Source organism: Scleropages formosus, chromosome 19 (assembly GCF_900964775.1).
Source record: "Scleropages formosus chromosome 19, fSclFor1.1, whole genome shotgun sequence".
Classification (NCBI taxonomy): domain Eukaryota; kingdom Metazoa; phylum Chordata; class Actinopteri; order Osteoglossiformes; family Osteoglossidae; genus Scleropages; species Scleropages formosus.
Window position 1 is genome coordinate 16,184,575 of NC_041824.1, and position 26,315 is coordinate 16,210,889.

General features: G+C 50.1%; 2 protein-coding genes across 4 annotated transcripts; one reads left to right on the forward strand and one right to left on the reverse strand.

The window, feature by feature from the left end:
- Positions 1-414: 414 nt before the first annotated feature.
- Positions 415-19,024, forward strand: klhl21 (kelch-like family member 21). Of its 3 annotated transcripts, none has more exons than XM_018760401.2 (6): positions 415-608; positions 10,661-10,731; positions 10,869-11,938; positions 15,620-16,025; positions 17,123-17,195; positions 17,352-19,024. In XM_018760401.2, the coding sequence occupies exons 3-6, from the start codon at positions 10,912-10,914 to the stop codon at positions 17,676-17,678; spliced, it is 1,833 nt and encodes a 610-aa protein (XP_018615917.1). In that variant the 5' UTR covers positions 415-608; positions 10,661-10,731; positions 10,869-10,911; the 3' UTR covers positions 17,679-19,024. The 3 variants fall into 3 exon arrangements, with proteins under 3 accessions (XP_018615917.1, XP_018615919.1, XP_018615918.1); XM_018760402.2 differs by lacking the exon at positions 415-608 and adding an exon at positions 9,354-9,822; XM_018760403.2 differs by lacking the exon at positions 10,661-10,731.
- Positions 19,025-19,111: 87 nt separating this feature from the next.
- On the reverse strand, positions 19,112-26,210 carry zbtb48 (zinc finger and BTB domain containing 48). Its single transcript, XM_018760404.2, has 11 exons — positions 26,071-26,210; positions 24,744-25,530; positions 23,986-24,257; positions 23,206-23,317; positions 23,036-23,128; positions 22,480-22,566; positions 21,808-21,962; positions 21,520-21,656; positions 20,824-20,988; positions 19,956-20,044; positions 19,112-19,841 (listed from the first exon to the last, which is right to left on the reverse strand). The coding sequence occupies exons 2-11, from the start codon at positions 25,482-25,484 to the stop codon at positions 19,470-19,472; spliced, it is 2,223 nt and encodes a 740-aa protein (XP_018615920.2). The 5' UTR covers positions 25,485-25,530; positions 26,071-26,210; the 3' UTR covers positions 19,112-19,469.
- Positions 26,211-26,315: the final 105 nt, after the last annotated feature.

The following is a 26,315-nucleotide window of genomic DNA, read 5'->3' on the forward strand; positions in this document are numbered from 1 at the left end:
CGACGATCCGCAGTGAACGATAACAAAGGACCAGCAGGGGGCGACGCCACTCAAACTTGCTCGTTTGTTATACGACGATCAAGGAGGACAGTGATTTTCGCTTGAGTATTTACTTAAAAAAAAATAATACATTGATTTAGTTATTAATTACCCAACTTTAAAATGAAACACAGTGTAATTTAATTGTACTGTTCATTAAAACCAACCGTGCTACTATTAAATGAATATTACGTTGTAATATAAACATACTTCTATGTTGTGCGTTTAAACGGACGCATAATTGTTTTTACAGTAGTTATATGGCTCTAATGGCGGCTTATTCTCTTTACATGAGCCATGAGAGCCTCGCGCAGCACAGCTCGCGCCCCTTCCCCTGGCGGCGGCTTGGCGCTTCCGCGACGTCGCGGCCTCGCGGACACACGTCACGAGCCGCCGCCGCCGCCGCCACTGCCGCCACTGTTAAAGAGCAGATCTCGCGACGGTCTCGGACTACATTGATGGCTGCCAATTTTACCGCGAGCGAAGAAACAGTAACTGCAGGTGTAAATCGGGCGACCCGAGCGCGAGAGAGCTGTCAGGAGCGTGCCGCAAAGAGCGCGGTGAGCTCGGTAAGTGCAGGCGCTGGCCTGTGTCGTCACGTTGTGCGGCGCGAGCGTGGAGACGGACCGACTGACTGCATTGTCTGCGTGTATGCAGCAGCAGGACAGCGCGCGAGGGACCGCACACGACTCGCGGCGCGGGGGCGGGGGGGAAGCACCACCCGTGTGGAACTTTTCCTCAGCACTTTGCACTGGTGTCTACACTGATGTTACCCCCGACATTTTGTACAAATGTTAAATATACGGGTTCGTTACGGTGCCGTGTTTTCCCAGTAACCCTCCCTCCCTCCCTCCCTCCGCCGTGGCGTTTAGTGGTTTTGTTACCCTAGGCCGCGAGGGGCACATACATGGATGGGGACGGCAAACGGCGTGCACGTCCACCTTCTTCTTGTGCTCTACTGTGACCGTGTGCCTCTTTTACTGCACCATTGCCAATTGCGGGCGGATTCGCGTCACAACCACTTGTCACCGTGAAAGTTTCCACCTCACAATGAGTGCAGTAGTAACTGACTGACACGCACAAGTTCTGCACTAGAAATGAAGGAGGCACGGAGAGCTGCGGTTCGGTCCCCTCCTGCACAGGCAGCGGCTCCAGGCTCCTATCGCATAATAATAGTAATACTCTGCAGTAAAAAAAGTGGAATCTGCTCTTGGCTGGCCAAAATATAAGAAAATTCACATTCAACATTGTCTTTCTTTCAAAGTCTTGCCCCTTTTGTTATGACATCACATGTATATGAGGCAAATGTCAGCATACCACAATAAATAGCCTCACCTGAGGATGTGCTATATACTGTGAACTCTGCTGTCCATGTTCACTTCAGCTACTTTTTTATGTTCTGTATAAAGCAGTTCTCAGGTGGGATATTCAGTTTTTTTGTACATGCGCGCGTCTGAATAAAAACAATTCTGAGAGAAAAACTGGTCAAATTCCTTCTAACACCATTACTGTCTTGTATCAAAGGGAAGGGTGCGTTGCTGGTAGAAGTTACAACTAGAGAAGTTGTACCAAGAATAATTATTCATTTGATATATTATTATGAGAACAGGGTATCATAGTAGAGTATTAAGATTGCCAAAAGGGTGTTTTTTTTTTTTTTTTTTTTTTTTTTTTTTTTTTTTTTTTTTAAGCAATGAATGGGGTATTGATGGTAGTAGATTAGACACTGAGTGACCTCTTTGACATGACATATCTTAAAAAAAAAAAAAACATTACAGACATGCAAACATAATTTTCTCCATATCTTGACGTGCAGCAGGTGGCATCGTGTTTACAGTTGTTCCCCTGAAGGCTGAACGTCCCGACTTTGAATCCTTCTTTGATAAAGGTGTTTACCTTGAATTGACGCAGTGAGAATACCCTGCTGTGTGAATCGGTAAATCGGTGTAAAACTGCTTGTCTGACGTGGTAAGTCACTTCGGACAAACGAGTCAGTTTAGTTAAGGATAAGAATAATAATACAGGGGACAGTAAGTCCTTCTGTGTCACTCGTATTTACTCGGCATTGTTTCGATCCACTTGCGTAAAATCAAACTTTGTTTCATAAAGAATGCCTCTGATGTTGGGTGTCAGGAAGTGTAACGGTTAAACTTGATCTGTCACCAAATGGTTTTGAGTTTAAATCCCAGCAGGTTCCCTGTTATCATAAGATTAATCGGGTGCTTAAGTTAAATTGATTTAAACAATATCCTGTTTCGTAAACAGCTCAATGGCTGAATTACTCTGCATATTTTGCTTTTTTTTTAAATCCACTTTCAGCCTACAACTCTACATTAGTGGCAGACCGGGATCAAAATGTGAATCCAGAAGTATGCAGTGGTTATGATAATCTGCTGAATTCTCCAACAGAGGCCAATAGACACTGGAATGTTGTGAGCTATGCTATGAAGTGATGTACAGTTACAGGATGAATATGGTGGTTTCTGCATCAGTTGTGTCACCGTCCCTGAGCCTTCGGCGAAGTCAGCACCCGAGAACGGATATAAGAAAGTCGTGACAAAGACTGCAAGAAATTTTTACTGAATTTTCACCCGGGTATAGTTTAGTATGTATGTATGTATCTATCTATCCATCCATCTATCATCTTCAGCACCAAGAGCTACATTTAAGACATCTCTAGAGAGCTTAAAAAGCAGCCCAAGTGGTAGGAGCAAAAACGAGCAGAAAGTTCAATAATGAAAATGTACTTTGTGCTACGATGGCTCTCTGTACCCTGAAAGTACCATGCTGCAGGAGTCGGTGTGCTGCATTCAGAGCAAGACCAGATATATTCAACGGTCACATAGATCTCCATAAACAGATATAGATGGGTAACCTCACTGAACTTGTACAAGGCTACAGTAACCTACGTACAACTCAGTAGTGACAGAAGAAGAACACAGCAACAAGGTGACTTTATTCTGATGCTTCCTTGCAGTGGCGACCTATTTTAATGTACATCGCCATCTGCTTCTATAAACCACTTTCTTCACGCAAACATAGGCCTCCTGTTGGGTAGACCGCTGCTCTCGTGTGACTGTCCCATGAACACCTTGGACAACCGGCTGCGCCTAAGAAGACGGGACGCGGTTGGAATCGCTCCCGTCTTGTTTGTTTGTTAGTCATCCGAAAGCACCGCGTCGCTATGAGCGGTGGAAGAATGGGACGTGATGGGTTGAGCGGGAAGAGTAGGAAAGCAGACCGCGCTCCCGCTCCACCTGATTGTCCCTATTGCGTGTGAGGAGACGGTAGCCTTCTGGTCCGCCCGCGTCTGCAAGCTGGCCCACTTGTGGTTATCTGATTGTGAATTCGAGCTGGTGGGGGGTGCACAGTGCGACCGTTGAGGTGGGCTGTGCTCTGCGGGAATGTCCATTTATGGTGCGCTTTGTAGTTGGGGGTAGGGAATGATGGGGGGTGTAGTCGCACCACTCCTGACCTGTGGACGCTGGCAGTAGGAGTTTGAAGGTTTCCACTCAAGGTTTGAATGGGTGTGGTACACCCTAGGCATCGACTCCATGTCCGACGCAGGGGCACCGTGGTGCAGAGCCTATCTCAGAGGAGTAGGGCGTGAGGCAGGGCACGTCCTGGATGGAACGTCACAATATTAGTTTTTGCTTCCCCAAGACTTTTGTTCCACCTTATCAACCCTCACATTTTCACATTCGTTCTTTACTGTGTTTTTGCCAAGTTCCTGAAATCGCCACCTGGCGAAGGCAGAAATGGAAAAGGCCAAACGCCGCAAATGTCATCGGTTCTGACGTTTCGCGCACGTAGCGCTTGGTGGAACCGCGGGGTTTCGCGGCGAGGCGACGGCGAAGCGGAGTCCTCGGCCCCGTTCAGTCTGGAATCGCGCCGGACGAAACGCAGAGCTGTGTTTACCGAGCAGTCCTCGCAGGGAGCGCTTGTTTTCGGTGCAGTGTAAACGCAGGGCGTAGGCGACACGCTTTGGGTTTACTTTGCAGACACGGGCTCTCTCCACATGTGCACGCTGGTTTTCGCGCTGGACTTCGTATAATTCGTTCATTCTGTTTTCTGTTCAGCCTCCAAAAGCTTTTTTTCATCAACAGAAATAAAACTAGATTTCTGCCTGAAGCTTCACCCCTAGGACATATTTACACTGCAATTAACGCTGACCTTTGGCCCTGTCAGCAGTCAGTCAGTGTAAAACATCTCTGTTTATGGTCACTATTCGTTCACATTCACAATTAACGTTGGAAATATACACTCATCCCTCATAGTACAGGGTCCCGTACAACCAAAAAAAAAAAAAACTTCAGCGGCTTCTAGAAATATTTACCATGTTTTATACATCACACTTATTATTCGGTACAAGGGCATTTTTGCTCATTGTGCGTGCCGTCACTCTGTTTTGATACATATCCATAAATCCATCTTGCACATCTACACACAGTCAGTTGCTTTGGAGAAAAGCATGAGCTAGTATTAAGCTACTTACAACTACCTACGTAGCTCGGTAAAGTTTTTACTGGAGTAATTCAGGGTAAGTACCTTTCTCAAGGATACTACAAGTGGGGATGGGATTTGAACCTGCAACCTTCAGGTGCAAAGGCAGCAGCTAACCACTATGCTACTGTCTGCCTTGTAGGTGGTGTTGCATAGGTGATTCCTGACAATACAACTCCCATCCCTGGATGTCTGTTCAAAGCAGTCATTGAGGGCAATAGAAACATGGAGTGAACGTGGAGTAAACATGGGGTAAACCCATGAGGGAGGGTCTAAGAAAATGATAGAATACATAAAAATTCTGTCAGCTGTGTACAGGAACTTAATGCTTAACACAGAGCAACAAAAGAACTGCTTCCTACTTAGTGATGCTGAAAATCTCACCAGATAAAACTATGGATTAATATCACAAGCGAAATAAAACGAGTGAAAACCGTTATTAATTTTAGTCAATTCTTTCATCCAGAGCAACTTGCATTCTCCCGCTTCTTATACTTATTTACCTGTTTGTACAGCTGGGTAATTTTTATTGGAACAGTTCATGGTAAGTGTCTTTCTCAGCGTTATTGTAGCAGGAAGTGGGATTTGAACCTGCGTCCTTTGAGTGCAAAGGCCAGAGCGCTAACCCTCTAATACTGTGCCCCCTCGGACTTCGTGGCGTGAAAGACACGGGCAATGATCACGTGAACGATTTTGTTATATTATGAACATCTGTGGGCCGAATTATGACGGCGCCTCCGTCCAGGGTGTACCGGGCCTCACACCCTAAGCTTGCAGGGTGCGCAACGGGGTGATTTTGAGGTACGGAGCTCATATCCTACCTCTACGGAAATGGTCAAGTGTTGCAGGATGACGAAACCGGGGCTGTGGGAGCTGCGTCTTGACAGCTGCGTAACCCGGTGCTCCGAGTGGCACGGCAACACCGCACGCTCACCATTCATGCTCTTTTTTTAGGCCCGGCGACCTCATCCGGTTGTTGCCCTCATGTCCTTGGCAGTTTTGAGCGGGACCGGTCCCAGGGTGGTCCCGAGGGGGGGGTACGCAATCTGCCGTAACTTTAGCACATGAGCACACTCGGTGGCCTGGGCGGCTGTGTTGGTGGAGGGGGTGGGGGATTCGGGGTATGGAGCGTAGGGTCACGTGATGTTCCCCACTGCGCCATCGCTGCTTTCCAGCAGCTCCTCTTGCTTCCAGCATTGCTTTCAATCAGCTATTCTCGGCCCGGGGCCCGGTAAACAGACGCCGCTCGACGGCAGCGTCTCCGGGTTGCTCAACACCCGAAGGTGTAGGGAGCGACTGGATTTCGCCGTGTTCTTTGCCTCGTAAACCTGGATTTCCCTCTTTCCTAGTGGCCGTCGCTCTTACTTCATTAGGCGCTTCCTATTTCGTAAAGGAGGAGCTGTCCGTCGGCACGCTGGGAGCTCGGTGGAGATCGCCCCTACGTGCTCCGGCGAGCGCGTGCGGCCGAGGAGCGTTTAGACATCTGGAGCGGCCGCGCGGAATGAGGCCGATGACTGTTATGGTTTAATGTCCCGGAGGCAACGCTGTTTTCGTCGCTTTCGCTGAGACGGGGGCCAAGTTTCTGACTCCAGATGACTCAGGAGTGAGGGTCTGTGCCAGGTTCGGAGGTACACAGCAGCTCGTCCAGCGGGAAAGCCAGTAGTTCTGAGCGCCCAGATGTCCTAACTGTCACTTTAGCGGACAGTTCCACCCAACAAACGGGACGCTTTACCGTGACGTCCCTTCGTCTTTGAGTCCGCAGCTGTCACATCTTAGGAAGTGGAGTGAAACTGACTTACTGTTGTACGTGTTCAGCAGGTACTTACTGCAAAAACTTCCAAAAGTTTGATCACATCTGCCGGAAGCTTTTTTTTTTCTTTTTAAAGCACACCAGCAGGTGGCGTAGTAGTTAGAGCCGCTGCCTTGCAGTCGAAGAACCCAGCTTAACCCAAAGAGCAAGGAGGTACAAATTACCCGACTGTACAAGTGAAAATGAGTAAATCGTGGTATGTAGCTTCTCATCGTAAGCAGCTTTGGAGAAAGGCGCCAGATGAGTCAGTCAATAAATAAGCTTGATCAGTACTGGTTTAATAAATGAGAATAGGAAATGAGCTCACGTGTCTTCCCAGCTTTCCTGCAGCAGTTCCCAAAGACGTCGGACACTTGCGACTGCTTTGATTTCGCTCTTCTGTCCAGTCCGTCACACTCAGGTATCCCTCAGGTACCCTAGTTGTGTTCGTTACACTCGTAGCAGTTTTACGCTTAGAGGTGCACTCTGTGGCTCAGGTCAAGTACAAAAGCCCAGTCTCTCCTTGGACTTGAACTGACAACCTTTCAGCTGCAGGTGAATAAATTTTATACTTATTGATTTGTCTGATGCTCTTCTCCAAGCGGTAAGTTACAGTGATTTGCCCCTCTGTATGGCTGGGCAATTTCCATAAAGAGAGGAACATAATTTATGGGCACAGTAGGTGGAGTAGTGGTTAGAGCTGCCACATTGCGCTCAGAGGACAGAGGTTTGAATCCCACCTCCTGCTATACTAAACTTGAGCAAGGCGTTTACTTTGAAGTGATACGGTAAAATGCTCCAAATGGGTAAATCACTGTAAGCTGCTTAACATTATAAGTTGGCTTGGAGAAGTGGGATAACTGGTGGCATAGGGGTTAGACCTGTCGCTTTTGGGCCCGAAGGTTGCAGGTTTGAGTCTCGCCTCTGGCTGTATTACCCTTGAGTAAGGTACTTACCCTAAATTGCTCCATTAAAATTATCCAGCTGTATAAATGGGTAAATAATTGTAAGTCACTTTGGAGAAAAGTGTCGCTAAATGAATAAATGTGCTTTCAGAGCTGCGTCCGTTACGCTGCCGGCTAGAATACACTTTGGGTGCGAGTGTGAGGCAGATGCTGTGAATCCAGGTGAGACCTTCGCTTTGGCCCGGCAGCTCTCGGTGTAACTAAGCAGTGCCGTGGATGGCCGTAGCAGCGGGGCCTGTCCCCGGCGAGGGCCGTTTCTCCACTAACGCGCGCTGGCCGAGCGCTCTCTTCACGAGCGTGTGAGCCCGGGGCTCTCGGTCCCCAGACCCTTGGAGTCGGCAGCTTGTTAAGACCATTAGGCTACGAGAAATGATCATCTCCAATACCCCAGGGTTATAAAACGGGAGTAAGGGGGCTTTAAAGGGCGGTTACTCCGCTTTAAGGAGGGCTTTTTGAGCCTGTGTGTCTGTCTGCAGAGTTGCGTGATCGCCATGGCAACGCGCGGTCGGCTCGTTCGCGTGCCTCGGTGCGGAATGCACGCTCGTTCCAGCCTGTGGCGGGTGGTGCCGTGTCGTTTTTGCCGTGGAGAATCGAGGACATCACTTCCCGTCTGTTCCAGTACGTCGATAGTTTGAACGCGCTGCACTGCGAGCTTATGGAAAATGACATGGGGGGCACCTGGGGCAGTGCAGTGCTTTTACTGTTTTTTAATTTAGCGGGAACTTCCCCCAAAACAACTTACGGATTTAATGTCCTTACAGGACAGTTATTTACCTATTTTTACAGCTGGGTGATTTCACTGGAGTAGTGGGTAAGATTCAAACCAGCAACCTTTGGATCCAAAGTTAAGAGCTCTAACGCTGCCAGGTGCCCTGTTGTGCAAGTGGTGTAAAGGTGTGAGTTTATAAGCTGGGCGGCATGGTGGCACAGCAAGTAGCGCCGCTGTCTCACAGCACCTGGGTGGTGTGAGAGGACGTGGGTTCGATTCCCGCTCAGTCTGTGTGGAGTCTGTGTGGGTTTCCTCTGTGTGTTCTGCTTTCCTCCCACGGCCCAAAGACGGGCTGTTCAGGTTCCCCCACAGTGTGCGAGTGACACAGAGAGCATTTTCCACTGATGTACGGATGAGTGACCCGGTGTAAGTAGTGTATCTAGCAGTGTAAGTCACCGTGGTGAATAAAGGTATGGGCTGGTAACACTACATAGAGTTCATTGGAAGTTGCTTTAGAGAAAAGTGTCTGCTAAATAAATACATGTAAAATGTAACCCAAAGTTTGCCAGATTTTATCCCAGGTGTTTTCTGATACAGGGTGTCACAGTGGACATCGCTGGCATCTCCTGGGTCGAGGGTTAGGACACGGGTTTGAACCAGGCGTTGGCTGTGTGGTGTTTTGCATGTTCTTTCCATGTTTGTATGGGTTTCCATCCCAGTCCAAAGGCATTTGATTCAGGTGAATTGGTGACTCTAAATTGCCCTTAGTGTGGGTGTGTGTGGGGGGGGCCCTGGTAGGTTTGGCCTGTGTCTGCTCTCTGGTGGATCTGGGCTTTGAGTCCTGCTTGGGGTGCCTTGTACGTCGCTTTGGAGAAAAGCATCTGCTAAATGAATAAATGTAAATGTAAGTGATCAAGTTTCATTCAGCAAGTTAGTCTCTCAGACCCTACAAGCTACCTCACACAAAGGTGTCAGCTAAATACTAGCTGCTAATAATAATAATAATCGTTGAGAAAGGTTGGCTTGAACTGCTCCACTGAAGTATTCAGCTGTTTCGGATGTCTATGCTTGTTTGCCGTTTTAGAGAAAAGCGATGGATGAGCAGCATTTACATAATATCTGCGAGAGCTCGAGATGCCCCGTCTTCGCCGAACGCCACTGCAGATGAGGTGGGGCGAACGCCGGGGCCCGTAGTCTCCCACGGAGGCGCGGGATACAGGGACGGACAGCAGGTGGCGCAGCGGTTAGAACTGCTGCCTTGCACTCAAACGCCCCTCCTTCTCCTGTGGTGCCCTTGAACAAGGTACAGTAGCTGAATCGGTGCAGTAAAAAAAATACCGTGCTGTACAACTGGGTAAATCGGTGTAAGTCGCTTTGAAGAAAAGTACCAGTTAAGTGAGTAAACGTAAATGAAAGAGACGTGTTTGTGGCCAGCAGTCGATGTCCCTGTGGATCATCTGCCGTGATGCCCTTTGGGCTCCTGTCCCCTTTCAGGGGGCCACCGCCTGCAACCGCTGTTTCGGGAATCTCTGATTCAGGGGCACGTGGGGGGGCGTCGATCTAAACACTGCTGTGTGAGTCAAGAGGCTGGAGGTGTAGAACCCACTCCTCCCCACCCCACCCCAGCCCACCCACTCGAAATGCACACTGCCAGGGTATTTATAGAGCCAGAGCACAGTGAGGCTCCCTTTCTTAAACAGAAGAGAGGAGAGGAGCGGCTCACATTCGCTGCAGCTGTTGACTCGCACCTTCCAGAACATACCGTCTGCTGTCTGTTGGGTCCTCTCTGTTTCCCTCCCCTGCGAACGGCGATACAGGTAATAAGTGTCTGCCTGCGTGGAACATGTTCCCATGTCAGACCTTCCTGCCCTGTGCTCAACGGGTTTGTCTTTTTCGCTATATTTTTGTACATCTGCGCTCGGAAATAGAGAAGCGAATCTAATTCCGTGCCGTGTAGGTGCCGAGGGCCTTGCTTTTCGGAAATGACCTATACTTTAGCGCTGCGTGGAGCACGGATACGCAAGCGACAGCTGTAACCGTTCAGTTTAACAGCATATTTCACTTTAAGTACCTATAAACGCACTTAGCGCTGCAAGTCTGTTTCTAACTCGATTTATTCGGAGATCCTGTCGCTTTTGCTGCTAGGTTGCAATCAGTAAAATGAGGGTAATACAGACGTCCATCGGTGCATTACCAGGTTCGGTGCCGTAAAACCCTCTCGCAGAGCTGTCGTAAGTGAACAGTTCTCCTGTCCATCCATCCATCATGGGTAACTAATGCAGGGTCGCGGTGGTCTGCCGTATCCCTAACCAGGGTGCGAGGCAGGGTACACCCCACACGATGCTAGTACATTGCAGTATAACAGTTTTTGTATTAATTTCAAATTACACTTAAATTAAAACTCAGTTAAAATTGCTGAAAAAAGCATCACCTCCACAATCACAATGTCCCTCTTATCTCACATCAGCCTGTTTGTCAGCTTCAGACCAATTTATTATTTGTATGGTCAAAAAAAGCTTCATTAAAGAGATCTTCCTCCATTTATTTACATACAAATAAGGTTATAGTCATATCTTCTGTGTGGCGACATTGAACAAAAATACTTTGCAAGACTTCTCACTGTAGCGTTTTTACTTTGCCCCGTGAAACACAAAGCAAGTTGAAGCCGATCCCCCACCTCCGCTGCGTGTTTTACTGCCAACTAGAGGCCGGATGCAGAAATGCAGGTAATTTTTTGCTCGTTCGAATTTTCGAAAATAGAACGGTGAAAAATACAGTGAAAAATGAAGCGTCTTAGAAAATCGGTACCTGGAACGTTCGTAGCCCGTGTCACAGGTGAGCATGTGTCCTTCCCCCCATGTAGATGACGGAAAGCTTGTGAGCCCCCTCGTGAAAGCACCGCCCTGATGGAGAAGCCCGCCGTGCAGACGCAGCCCTCCACGCTGCCCTTCTTCGACACGTCGCACGCCTTCAACCTGCTGCGCGGCATCCACGAGCTGCGCGCCGAGCGCAAGTTCTTCGACGTGACCCTGTGTGCCGAGGGCCGCGAGTTCCCCTGCCACCGCACGGTGTTGGCTGCCGCCAGCACCTACTTCCGCGCCATGTTTGCGGGGACGCTGCGCGAGAGCGCCATGGACCGCGTGGTTCTGCACGAGGTATCCGGGGAGCTGCTGGGGCTGCTGGTGGACTTCTGCTACACGGGCCGCGTCACCGTGGCCCAGGACAACGTGGACCTGCTGCTGAAGGCGGCCGACCTCTTCCAGTTCCCCTCGGTGAAAGAGGCGTGTTGCGCCTTTCTTGAGCAGCGGCTCGATGTCTCCAACTGCCTGGAGATCCAGGAATTCGCCGAGGCGTACGCCTGCCACGACTTGGCCGACAGCGCGCGCCGATTCGCTCTGCGCAACATCGCCGAACTTGCCAAAGGCAAGGAGTTTGAGCGGCTACCGTGGAAGCGGCTGCTGGAGTTCTTGTCGGACGACGGGCTGTGCGTGGACAAGGAGGAGGCGGCCTACCAGCTGGCCGTGCGCTGGGTAAAGGCAGACCCCCAGCGCCGGCTGCACCACTGGCCCGAGCTGCTGCAGCAGGTCCGCCTGCCCTTCGTGCGCCGCTTCTTCCTGCTGGCGCACGTGGAGAGCGACCCGCTGGTGTACCTGTCGCCCGCTTGCCTGCGGTTGGTCAGTGAGGCACGCGCCTTCCAGTCCAGCGAGTACGATCGGCACGACCGGCCGTGCCGGCGAATGCGCCCGCGTCCCTCCACGGGCCTAGCTGAGATCCTGGTGGTGGTGGGCGGTTGCGACCAGGACTGCGACGAGCTGGTCACCGTGGACTGCTACAACCCGCAGACCGGCCAGTGGCGCTACCTGGCCGAGTTCCCCGACCACCTGGGGGGCGGCTACAGCATCGCTGCGCTGGGCAATGACATGTATGTGACAGGTAGGTGAACGGGAACCGAGAAGCGGACTCTTCTGCATTGCGGCCTTGTTTTTAATGCTGTTACGGTTGTCTGGTGTCATAAAGAAGCTGAAATAAGTGTCTGTTTGGGTAGATACGGGTCAGCACTGTCAAGTAACCCTGGGCTCATGGCGACCGCTCCTGTGGTATCCAGCACGAGGGAAGGTTCAGAAGCGTTTACCGTTACCTCCTACGCGTGTCTTTAGGTTGCGGAAACGGCGACAACGTGCAAACACCGCGCATCCTGAGCCGCATTCGAACCCGTGCCCAAGCAAGCGGGAGCTACAGGGAACCAGTGCTACCTGCTGTGTGCCGTTCTGCTTACGCTTTGAAATGTCACTTTGCTGGGCACCTGTGGTTTCATAAGCTCTTCTTTGGGCTCTTTGTGGTCTTTGCAATGGCGCCTAAATATCAGATACTGTTTGGGGGGGGGGTCGAGGGTGCGAGGCGCGCTGTTTGCTCGCTCAGTAATGCGAAAGCCCTGAGGCTCTCCAGGCTCACATGTTATGAAAGGGCAGGCAGTTGGGAATATAAATAAGCTCCAGCGTCTTCTCTGAACATGGGGGGGGGGGGGGGGATCACAGCACTCGGCCAGCACTGCAGCAGTTGGGGGCCCCTCTTTTGGGGAACGGGGGTGAAGATTCATCTGGGGGACACGGTTCCCCCACCCCCGCCATGACCATGAAAGTACGAGAATGCGGTAATTATGAGGACATAACCGTACACTGGGGGAGGGGCAGCAGAGGTATAAAAGTTGGCCAGAGGCATTTTGGCAAGAGCTGCCTGCTCGCTGACATGATGAGTTAGTGTCCGGCAGCTTTCGGCTTGTCCTGGTCACATGTCCTCGGGATCGGGGTGGAAGACAAAGGAGGATGCACCTGCGGCACACTGTTTATAGGCTGGATGAGACAATGTTGTGAAAATGCACCCGCAGTGAGCCAAAGCCTGTGGCATTATGGGTAATGTGACAGCTGCTCATGAAAACACACACCTTCTCACATCGTGGTCTTAGTTAAAGGGCATTTTGACATTGCGGTGCACAGCCAACAGCCTGTGTACTCTGCTGTCCTGTTTGTTAGACCAGTCCCTTCACAGGCCAGCGGGTGGTGTAGCGGTTAGGGGTGTTGCCTTGCATCCTAGAGGTCCCGGGTTTGAGTCCCAGGTTTGAATCCCACCTCCTACTGGAGTTCTCTTGAGCAAGGTACAAATCAGGGTAAGTAGCTTAATGTTGTAATTCACTCGTAGGAGATATGTCAGCTGGACAAGTAGACAAAAGTACTGAATGTGCTCTTTCGGTTGTGATTTACATTTGCCTTATTGTATCGTCGCGATTGGTTAAAAGTCTCCATGTGATGGAGAGGAAACGGGAAATATACGCAGGGGATGAATAAAGTAACAGAAACACAACATGAGCAAAAACCAAACCAATTCATGCTCCAGTTCTCTGATGTTCTCTGATGGTTCCACCCTGCTGTCCCTGGAGACTGAAGAAGATGACGCAGATTTACTCCAATGAGTGTCGGGGTCTAGTATAGCGGTGTGATGAGAATGCCCTGGTCGTCAACACCAGGAAAACGGGAGGCTTCCCTTCCATTCCCAGGTTATGATGAAGCAGGTTACAGGTTACATCGTACAAATACCTCGGGGTGCATATACAGCAGCCTTGTCCTGGAACACAGACAGTGAGTATGTGTGCACTATGGTACAGCAATGCATTTACTTCCTCCAAAGCTTAATGTCCTTCAGTTGCAGCAATCAGATTTTACTTTTGTAGTTCGGAGCGTCACGCAGTACCGTGCTACCCCTGTAGCTGCCTTTCTGCTAAACTTCAGAAGGGGTTATTCAAAGTACTCCACATTTGTTCCAGGATTGTGGGCCATCCTCTTCAGCAGTTCTTTCTGGCTTCGTGGATGGACTGGCTCACAGCATCTCTTTGGACCCTGACAGGTGTTGCACAGCGAATACCTGGTCATAGCCTCAAACACGCGGCGTTGAGTCCCAAGGTCCTGAGGTCTAGGCTCAACAGGCTTAAGAACTCTTTCTTCAATCGTCCAGGTTGCTGAGCTAAGACTGCGGACCACTTGGGCACGTGCGTAACTGTGCAGGACAGAGTGAAAGTGAAACGGTTGTGCAGTATTCTTTTTGCAAAATCTGGGTGTGCGAAGCACCGGCCAGTGCAGTGTGTTTTGCGTGATGTCTTGATGCGTTGATGTGTACTTTGATTCGGAAGCACTGGCATTATTCATCTGTTTATTCATCTACTTATTTATTCTTTTGGTGCGAAAAAATGTGGGTTTTATCCCCGCTTAGTCTGTGGAGATTGCATCTTCTCCCTATGTCTGTGTGGGTTTCCTCTGGGTGCTCTGGTTTCCTCCCACAGTCCAAAGATGTGCATTTCAGGTGAATTGATGCTGCTAATTTGCACATTGCGCGTGAATGGATGAGTGACTGTGTATGGGGCCACCCTGTGGTGGACTGGTGTCCCATCCATGGTGTACCCCCAACCCCCCCACCCCTCAGCTTTGTGCCCAGTGCTTCCAGGATAGGCTCCAGAAAACTGCAAACAAATTCAAGTGTAGTTCCATGACCAGTTCCTTCATCCCTCAAAAGACTCAAATCCTTTCCCCTTGAAAAATGGTGAAATATCCTACTACACACAGTTCAGGCCTTATGTGACAACATTCCAAGAAGGACTGAAACTGTTTTGAAGACAAAACGAGGCTCTACTTGTTATTAGGTCCTTGATATTAATACAGTATTATGCATTTCCTTTATTTGGTACACCCCCCATAATTGATGATGTCAGGTAAAGGTTAGTAATAAGCATGTGCCTGATAAACGCAGAATCCAGGGTCAAAGACACCCCCCCCCCCCCCCCCCCCCATATCAGATTTCACAGAGTAATACAGTACTGAGATTGTTGGGTTTGCATGGGGACTTGAACACAACCAGGCTGTGAAAAAACATCAAAGACGTGGCTCTCTGGTGTCCTTGAAATAGGAGGAAAGAAAGAGCTGAATTTCCATACTTAAATTTTTGCTGCTGTGCTGTAGCTGGGGACTCGGTTTGGACGTCGCGTACCGCGTTCCGCTTCTCGTTCGGACATTTCGGCTACAGGTTTTCTTTAAAGCGTACTCTCCTCTGAACATCTGTGCTTCTTGGACAGTCAGTCCGCATAAGTGAAACTCATCTGCGATCCATGTGAGAGAGACACACGCGCGCACACACACAGGGGACTGGAAAGCAGATTAGAAACTTTCCACCGTGTGACTAAGAGACCCAAAGTCGGAGACGCGGACGACGACTCTGAGTGGCGGGAACTAACTGCACGTTTTCCCGCCGCTGGAAGGAGCTAAATGGCTTTAACACATTTCAGTGATCGTCAAATTTTCAGGGGGTCCTCAGAATTCCCAAGTCTGTCAATTAAACGGAAGGTGGAATGAACCTTGAGTGTCATACAGAGCAGCTCCGGGTCGGTTTTCTGAAGATCAGATCAACTCAGGTTTACACTGGGGGGCCGCAGGGGGCGTAGTGGTTAGCGTTGCAGTAGGGGTAAATCACAGTAAGTGGCTTAGCGCTGTAAGCAGCCTTGGAGAAGTGTCACGTGGATGTCCTTCAGTCCTGACTTCTGTCCTTCTGACATGGGTCTCCTCTGTCTGGCAGGAGGTTCTGACGGGTCGCGGCTCTACGACGGCGTGTGGCGCTACAACTCGAGCGTGAACGAATGGACGGAGGTGTCGCCCATGCTGCGGGCGCGCGAGTACCACAGCTCGTGCGTGCTGAAGGGCCAGCTGTACGTAGTGGCATCGGACAGCACGGAGCGCTACGACCACACGCTGGACTGCTGGGAGCCGCTGCCGCCCATGCTGCACGCCATGGACAACTGCTCCACGACTGCCTGCAGGGGGCGTCTCTACGCCATCGGCTCCCTCACAGGCGAGGACACCATGACTATGCAGAGTTACGACCCCGACACCAACCGCTGGGCCCTGGTCAACTGTGGCCAGCTGCCGCCCTGGTCTTTCGCGCCCAAGACGGTCACCCTCAACGGCCTCATCTACTTCATCAGGTAGGGTTAGAGTGCGCTGGGCAGCCATGGTGATGTTGGACCTCCTGTGGTCTCTCCAGAGTGGAGGGAATGAGTGTGTGAGGACAGCGGAACACTCGTTCTTTAACTTGTGAACCAAAAAAAGAGTCGGAAGCTGTCTGTTCATAATTAATTTTGTTTGTAAGTCATTTTTAGCAGCATGTCACAATCACACTGGCTGAAACCGCTTGTCCCGAGCGGGGTCGCGGCGAACCGGGGCCTAACCTGGCAACACAGGGCGCAAGGCTGGAGGGGGAGGGGACACATCCAGGATGGGATGCCAGTCTGTCGCAAGGCGCCCCAAGCGGGACTCGAACCCCAGACCCACCAGAGAGTAAAACCCAGTCAAACCTGCTGCGCCACCTCGCTCCCCTGCATGTCACAATCAATAAAAGCTTAATAATACAAACTTATATTCCTGTTTATTGCCCATGATTGATCAGTTCATCCAATAAACATGTGCAGCGTTCCTCAATTTATTGATCACCACCGCTCACTCTCCGGACATGAGGTGCAAACCCTGGAAGTGAGTTTGAGTTGGAGGTGATTTGCACTCCTTTTCGGGTGCATTTCACGGACACATTCTGGCTCGCCCTGTAAATATAGGTTGTGTTCGGGCAAATTTTAGAGAATGGGTGAGTGAACAAAGTGAAATAAAGTATAATCAGGGCAGCACCCATCTCATGTGCAAACAGTAGTGAACGTCTGACTTCAGTCCTTTTTAGAAAGACCGGCTGAAACGCGCCTGTGGTTCTATACCACCTATAATAAATAGCCGCAGCTGCGAGCACTGCCCGCGTTGTACTTTATTTGTTTTTTTGGAGGATTCAGCACCCGTTTTGTAATAGGAAGAACCAGTGGACGTGTTCAGCTCAGGACTGCTGGTAATATAGTGGTTAGTGCTGATGTCTTTGGACCCAGAGGTCGTAAGTTTAAATCTGCAATACCGCTTAGCAAGGTACTTACCCTAAATTGCGCCAGTAAAATTACCTAGTTGTATAAATAATTGTAAGTCACTTTGGAGAAAAGTGTTGGCTAAATGAAGAGGAAACTTTGTCATAGTGTGCCTTCTGTTACAGGGATGACTCTGCAGAGGTGGATGTGTACAATCCACTCAAGAACGAGTGGGACAAGGTCAGCCCCATGAACCAGGTGAGTTTCTCTGCAATGGTGTGTGTATGCAGAGAATCCATCCAATTACAATAACTACTTGTCCAATGCAGGGCATGCACCTTATAAATTCATAAAACACAATTAAAAAAAACTACAAAATAATGTATAGTGCTGTTGATCTTTTCTTCCTGGCAGGTCCACGTCGGGGGCAGCGTTGCCGCCCTGGGAGGGCGTCTCTTTGTATCCGGTGGGTACGACAACACCTTTGAGCTGTCGGACGTGGTGGAGGCCTACGACCCCGCGATCCGAACCTGGTCACACGTCGGCCGCCTGCCGCAGCCCACCTTCTGGCATGGCAGTGTCAGCATTTTCCGCCAGTTTATGCCCCTGGTGCCGAGCGCCTTTGAGCCCATAGATGCCCCGGAAAGCAATGCCATCCACTTGCACCGGCACCACCGCAACCCATTTTTGCATGACCACGACAACCACAACCACAACAGAGACGTCAACCCAGCGCACTGAGCCCAGCCCCCGTCAAACTCGGCCCCCGCTTGTCACTCCTCCCATTAGGTCATGTTTACTGTGCCAACACTAGGTTGTGTGTTCTGCACTTTACCAGATGTGTATATAACCGTCTGAACTGGACCCTACGGAGAAAACGCAGCCGGCCGATATTTTAAATGTTAATATCCATTTCCGTGTCTTGGCTGGACTGTTAACTGCTTTACCACCACTTAAAGTTAGGAGCATCCAAGAAATTAGTTGGTAACCCTTGAAAAAAAAGCATTATCTGTGAGAGAGAGAGAGAAAAAAGTGACACCGACTCCTTATTGGCTCCTCGTTTGCATTTACAGTCCAAACACTGCTGGCCTTGCATGTGTATAGTAATTCCTTAGAGGACATTTTCCTTTGCAGCAGGTTAATATAGGAGGTAAGGACACTGAATGATAGCCTCAAGGTTGCTGGTTCAGGTCCCAAGAGATCCATTGCTGTTGTAGCCATGTGGAAAGGTACTCAGCTGGAGTTGCTCCATGGAACATAAAATGGTAAAGTAAGGTGATTTGGATTAAACCATCAGATGAACTATGAAGTAAGACTAATACAGACTGAGTTCTAGAACAAGCAGCCTGAATGGGGTTTGAAGTAGTGTTCGGTGGGTAAATTTCGGATACAGTTCAACGTTATGTCAGTGACTGAAAAGCAAAACATTCCAGAGTGAGAGCTTTAGTACTTTGAGCTGCCAGAAGCTGCAGAATTCATCTGCTGTTAGGCTGCGAGGGCTGTTCAGAGCACTTCTGGATGTTCTAAGAAACCTTGTTCAGCTGCAGTTGTTGGGGTCCTGTCCCAGGACACAGGTTCCAAGGCCTCTTGCCGTTTGTCAGCGGAGCAACTAGCCGGATCCCACGTTAGCGCCCTTGGCGATAAGACGGACAGACAGATGTTCACACGCCAGGCCGAGGTCGCTTTGTTCCCCGTACGCACTCGGTTGGGAACAAAACACACCTCCCTCATGATGTTCCAGATCAATCCTTTTAAGATGCCACCCTCCGTGAGGCTGACCCTTGACTGTGCAGGACCGCGTCGTCCTCTGGCCCGGCCCACACGCGATGCGTGCTCCTGAAGTGTTCAGTGATACTGAGGTACCGATAGATGCTTGGTTATTTTTATAGTAAATTATAGTTATTTAAAAACATGTATTTATCGGTGTAGAGTTTAGTGAGGAAGATGAAGGAGGTGGAAGATTGCTGCTGTATCTAAACTGCTTTGAAACATGTGCTCGCTCATGTTGACAAAGTGTCAGTGTAGCTTTTGTTTCTGCTCAAGAAGCCACAAGTGTCACTGTATGGAAACTGGAAGCCGCTACGTACTTACTTTTTCTATACTATGGTATGTTCTACAAAGCAACTAGAGTAATGTACAGTATGCAGTAGCAGTTTAATATGAATCATTCATGCTTTTTTTGAAGTTTCTTTAATCTACCTTTGTTTTGCTGCCTTGTTGACCATCTGTGTAATAGGTGGAAAAGCGATGTTTACAGAACGATCACTCAATAAAAGCTGCAGGCAGGACTTCCATCTGGTTTCCCTCTCTGTGCTTACGGCTATGACGAAGCTCTAAGGCTCCAAGCTTCGCAATGTAAATTTAATCAGTCTGCAGACAAATCATTTCATCATCACGCTGACCAGCAACATTTTCCATTAAAGTTTCAGATAAAGTATGTCAATCAGATCAGTGTGTTAAAAAAACTTCTTCTGTATAAGCCCACGTGTGGAGTGTTTGGCTCCATTTGGAGTCGGAGGGCAGCGTCTGTCCTCAGCCCTTCTCCGGCGGCCCGTCCTCCACCAGCTCCTCGGTCACCACGGAGGAGTCGTGAATGGGATAGGCCCCGCTCACCAGGAGTGTCTGCTCCATCACGTCGGCCACAGGGAAGCCGGGCTCCTCCTCTTCCTCCCTTTCCCCATCCCCAGAGCTGGCCCCTTGACTGGAAACCACCTCCTCCACCATGATGGCATCTGGCTGAATCATAACGTTGATGATGTCGCCCGGCGGCGGGCCTTCCGCCTCAGGGGTCAGTGAGCTACCGGTCGCCTTCTCGTCATCCACCACCAGATTGCGCAGCCGCCTCTGCCGCGGGTTGTAGTTCTCCACGCGGTTGTGGATCTGGGAGTGCCGTCGTAAGTGGGCCTGGACAGAGGGAGAGGAACGGTCCCGAATGACGGCTGCCTCAGCACAGACCCCACGCCGCACCTGCCGACTGGCCAGGGCAGGGCGCCCAAGCGCTCGACACATGTCACATACCTGTCTGGTGAACTTGTAACCGCACTCCGTACATTCGAACTTGCGCATGCCTTTGTGGCGCCGCACGTGGACCCGCAGCTGCTCGATGGCTTTCGAGAGACAAAAATACAAAAGGCTGCATTTGGATTTCTTCTCCAACTTCTTTCATTAGCAGTATTAAATTTAAAATTTATTTTAGCAGATGCTTTTCTCTAAAGCAACTACCAACGGATACTATGTATTGTTGTCAGCCCACACACCTTATTCTCCAAGGTAACTGACACTGCTAGATACACTACTTACAATGGGTCACGCATCCATACATCAGTGGAACACACACACACACACACACACACATACACACTAGGGGTGAAGAGCATGTCTTTGGGAGGAAACCCACACAGACACAGGGAGAACATGCAAACTCCACACAGAACGAGCAGAGATCGAACCCACATCCTCTCGCACCAGACAGGTGCTGTGAGACAGCAGCGCTACTTGCTGTGCTACCATGCCACCCAGGTTATAAACCCACACCCTTCCACCACTTGCACAACAGGGCACCTGGCAGTGTTAGAGCTGTTAACTTTTGATCCAGAGGTTGCTGGTTCGAATCTCACCCACTGCTCCAGTAAAATCGCTGTGCCACCGTGCGGCCCCACCTTGACAACGGATATAGTACTTATGGTAAAGCCGCTAAGAATGATAACGGCCTTCAAGAAAGGTTTCAAAACATCTTTCTCTGACCCCCTTCTCTTGATCGCCTAACTGCAAAGGCATCTGCCAAATGGTCAACCTCATGTAGCAGTATTGCCTGTAACTGAAACAGAGAGTACCACTGATGCAACAGAAGGGCACTATGGGTAGCCACTCTGATATCCCTGCTTACCCTTGAAAGTCTTGCTGCAGATGTGGCAGTAGTGTGGCCGGCCCTCTTGGTGCTTGCTGGCCACGTGACGGAGCAGGGGACCCTTCTCCGTGAAGCGCTGGTCGCAGTATTCACAGCGGAAGGGCCGCTCACCCGTGTGGGTGCGGTGGTGCTTGTCCAAGCTGGCTGTGGGGAAGCACGTGCACACACATTTGATCATGTCTAAGGGGAACGTGCAAGCGAGGGAGTGTGTGTTCTCTGGTGTTCCTACAAGCCATGCCAATATCCAGCACCTCCCCACGGTTTGTGAGCAGCTGCCATTCCTGTAGGAGATACCCATTTCCCAGCACATTCTTCTGCCGCTTTACCAAGGAAATTCCTTCCCGGAAAACCGCCTGTAACACAAACTCTTTAAGTCGAAACATAATTACCATTAGTCTTATTGGTAAAGGTTTTGTACGCGTTTCTGAACCCCAAAACTGATTTCTTATCGCTACGCTAAAATATGAGCAAAGCAGATATGACCACTTGAATAGTTTACACTAGTTATCACAAGACAGTCTCCCTTCATTAATACTCTAATACTGTACATCTGTCTACCTGCACTTGTTCGGTGGTGTATTAAATGCATTTTTGACTTATGATGGGTTTCGCGGAACGTAACCCCATCGTAAATCGGGGACCACCTGTATATATATGAGGCAGACACTCACTCACCTTGTGTGCGGAATGTCTTCCCGCACAGGTGACACTGGAACGGCTTCTCCCCAGTGTGTGTGCGAAGATGCATGTTAAGGTTGGCCTTCTGGGTGAATGCGTGTTTGCAGAACTCGCACACGAAGGGCCGCTCATTCCTGGGGGGTAGAGGGGAGGTCGGCCGAATGGTGAAACAGCCAGTCGACCGCGTGCTGAAGCCGCACCAGCCCTCCACAGCTGACACACACTCTGGTCTGTGTCACTGTCCCAGGCTCATCAACAAATCTCTAGGCACAAGCAAACACACACCTGTGGATGGCCTTGATGTGCATCTGCAGGCCGTTGCGGCTGGATGCCCGGTGGCCGCACTCTTCACATACAAACAGCTTCTCCCCGCGGTGCTTGGAGGCCTCGTGCAGCCGGAGCTCAGTGCGGGACAGGAAGCACTTGGGGCATAGTGAGCACTGCAACACGAGGGGGGGAAAAGAAGAGTCTCATAAACACACACACACATATCATAAACACATGGCTCAACTTCTGTGACATCATCCCTGGAAAAACACTCCTGCTGCCTTTGGACCCAAAAGTCACAGGTTCAGGTCACACCTCCAGCTGTTGTACTCTTTAGTAAGGCACTTACCCTAAACATTGTTCCAGTAATAGAAATTACCCAGCTATATAAATGAGTAAATAAGTAGCTTAACACCGTAAGTCGCTTTGGAGAAAAGTGTCGGCTAAATAAATGTAAATACATGCTATACTTGATCAAATGACACTAATAGTGGGGAACACTGAGCGCCCACTGCAGTTGAGACAATGGCTTATTTTATTTATATCAATGTTGCAGGAAATCCAGAAGTGCTAAAAACATAAAAAAAGAAAGAATATTAAAACTATTTAATACTCCTACTAGTTCTCAAGTATTTATATTGTTTTAAGAATAGCGCAGACTTTAAAATCACGGGACAGGGGGCCACTCACAGCATGTGGTTTTGGAGCACCATGGACTTTGATCAGGTGAATCTTCAGGTCCTTCTTCTGCATGAACTGTTCTGAGCATGAGGTGCACTAACAAACAGATGACAAGTGTGCTCAGGTGTGCCAGTTTAAAACATCTGAGATACACTGACGTGGATATTAAGACTTCATACAATTTGCCTAGAGCTGATATTCATGTTATAACCACTATGCTAATGGGTGGCGTAGTGGTTAGAGCTGCTGTCTTCAAGGCGGAAGGATCCATGTTTGAATCCCACGTCCTGCTGTAGTGCCCTTGATTAAGGTACTTACCTTGAACTGACACAGTAAAAAATGACCCTGTTGTATAAATGGGTAAATCACTGGAAGTCACTTTGGGGAAAAGGAGCACCTAAAGAATAAATTTTTAATACGAATGTGATCAAATCCAAAACACAGGCACAATGCATGTTCCACATTACAGTAAACTACAATAATTCTACATATATATGTGCTACTTCTTTTGGTGTCCGGGGACAGTCACACACCAGCGCATGACAGCAGGACAAGAGGGTCACACCTTGTTGGGCATCTCTCCTGTGTGGGTGACCGTATGGAGACGCAGTTCGAGACGCCGGCGGAAAGTCATGGGGCACAGGTTGCATGAGAACACCTGGGGGCACAGAGACAGCGGTCACACCGAGGGACACGAACCAGCAGCAGCGCATCGCTTCTCTAAACGGGACTCACCACCTCGGTCCTGCTCAGGCAGTTGCGCGCCTCGTGCTCCAGCAGGTTCTCCTTGCGGTAGTAGCACTTCCCGCACTTGGAGCACTCAAAGGGCTTCTCCCCGGTGTGGCGCCTGGACGAGCAGGAGGGCAACAGGGGAATCGTGAACTGCAGGGCATCTATCTTACCACACTGTCACCAGATTTTACTTCTGACAGCTTTATGAGAGATTTCACATTTTCTATATTCTTGCACATAAATGTTTTGGATCACTACTTCAACTGGACTCCTCCTGGAGCTCGAATCGGCACCCTTCGGGCTACAATTATTTGTCTCTAGTTGAGTCTTTATTATAAGGGGCAGCGAGGGGCATGGTGATTATTGCCATCACCTTGCCACTGATGGACACAGGTTCGAATTCTGCCTTCTTCTTGCAGAAGAATGCAAAAAAATGACCCAGCTGTACAAACAGGTAAATGGGACCCACTTCCTTCCAGAACTCCGAATCGCTCCATAAACTGGCTCCATCACATCATCTCTCACAATCACCTCTGCATTTCCTATTAATTCCATATAAAGCTGCTGGTGTGACGTGCGCCGGATAAAACCGCGGTGTTGAACAGACCGACTGTGATCCGAGAATCCCGCGTCCTCCTGTTTACTCCGAGTTGTGCGCACCGCTTTGGGGAAAAGCATCTGCTAAATGAATGAGTGGAAGTAAAAGTGCCTTAACATTGTATGTGGATTTGGGAAAAAGTCTCAGAGTTTCTGATTCACAAATGTGAACGTCAGGAAGCTCACCGGTTGTGCACTTTGAGGTAGTACTTGCTGAGGAAGGTCTTTTGGCAGGTAGGACACTGTACTGAGCTCCTTTTGGAATCCCTCGCTGCTCCTTCGCCGTTCTCCTTGTTGACGGCTTTGCCTCGAACCCTGCGCTTGACCCGCTGCGATGTCATGGAGGTGCTGGGTGGGGCGTGAGGGAGATACTCCTCGTCAGTGTCATCAGGCAGAACCTCCAGCTCGCCGCCATCTTCATCTTCATGGTCATTGCTCAGCTCCTCGGTCGACAGCCCCTGTTAAATAGTGGGGAGATGGTAGCGAACTACAAGACCTACAGGACTGCATCAATTCCTGCAGCCCAGTCTGGGTCCCGATTGTCCCTCAAAACTGCTGAATCCCTCACACCATTTAATAAGCAGCTCAAATCCAGTCTCTTTCAGACCATTTCTCTCCTGATCTGCTCACAGCCACACGAATGAGTCCAATAAAAACTACTACGATTATGTGTCTGTCACTCAAAAGTCACCTCTATAGGTAGCTGAGTGAGTGACACGTACCAGCAAAACAAGCTGTGAGTCGATAATCCCGCGTTTGTGTCTAAAGCTCTTCGTCTGTAGCTGATGCACTTTTGTTTGCGCTCTCTAAAGTCCCACTGGGGAAAGTGTCTGCTAAAGAAGTGAACACAAATGTAAACAAACTGCCTTTTCGGGAACCTTCAGCACTGGGCCTGACCTCCCGCCACACATTAGGACACGATCAGAGCTCCGTTCTCTCTTTACCGCAGTTTCCTTCACATGCCGCTCGCAGGCCTCGCCTTCTCCTTCGGTGCCACGCTTGGCCTCCGACACTCCTGGCTCCACCTCCCTGGCGGGTGTGGCGGGGCTTTCTCCGAGCAGGCGGCTGGGGCCCCTGACCCTGCGGCCCGACCGAGTGGTGGTCGCAGCCGAGGCGGAGACGAGCCTCGCGGCAGGGCTGGGGATCAACTGCTTGAGTAAACAGCTGGTGGTTTTGGGCCTCGGTCGGGCCGCCGGCCGGGACCCGGGCTTCTCCGTAACCCCGCTCTCGGGCCCGGAGGCGTCTTCTGGAAGCCGGGTGCGAGGACGCTCATCCTCAGCGCCTGCCTCGAGTTGCTCGCCGCAGCGCCCCGCGTGCCGGCTCCCCTCGCTGGCGAATTCCCGGCACATGTCCAGCGCGTCGGGAACGGAGAGGCTGGCGGCGGCGCGTCGCACTTGTTCGAGGTTGGCAGCGTCCAGGCTCAGCTCCCCGGTGTAGATGAAGTCGAGCAGAAGCTCGAGCCCCTTAGCGGGGCAATCCTCGGGCAGAGCGAGCTCCGCGCGCTGAGCCGCGCTGCCGCCGGGATCCTCGAACAGCTCGCTGAAGCACGCCAACACGCTGCGGTGAACCGGGAACACCTTCCCGCCCCCAGTGCTGAGCGCAGCGTCGCAGAACCTCCCCAGCGCCCTCTGCCGGTTGAGGGAGGACAGGACGCGCTGGGCATGCGATTCCTCCACAGGAGCCATGAGCGCCCCCTATCGGCTGCAGCAGGACTCGCCGGCGATCTTCCACCTGACAATATTTACACAACCGCGCGAGCGCGCGCGCGCGCGTTTTTACCTCAGATTAACACCCACGAAATAAATCCTCACCCACATCTAGGATCGTAACACTCCATCGTGAATGAATGCAGCATAAGCAGATAAATGATTTACCTTCGCCGAATCCACGTTATGTAGTTAGCCACTTCAATTCAATATATATCGTGATATTTACAGTTTTAAAACATGCATTTCACCACTTATTCCAAGAACTTGTGTAAGTGCAGGTGAAACACACACACACACATTTCGTAGGGCTCGCGAAGTTGTTTTTTAAACATATCTGAAATTATCGCGACCCACGTGTGATCTCACATATTCGGTAAAATATTCTTAGTGATTGTACAAGAATATGAAACTGCAGTTGATGCACTCAGTAAAAACCGAGACATGGTTATAGAGGATACCTGACCACAATCATCTCCACGTTTACGATCGAATCGATGTTTTTAAAGACGCTCCCTTAGCTCTCGATTTAGGGAGTGAAACCACTGCGGTGATGGACACTTACCTTATTCTGCTAGGTACGGAGGGCACTCGTTTTTTAGCCAATAAACTTAATGGGCCTCTTAAAAGATGAATATTTAATTTTTCTGTAGATATCATGAATTACTTTTTTCGACAATATAGGAAGCCATATTGGAGCGGGGACCGGATGTGACGTGTCGGATGCCGAAGCTCCTGCAGCTGCTTAATATAAGTTGTGAAGTGGTGCGGTTAACTGCACATACACACCCTGTCTGAAACAGCGTATCC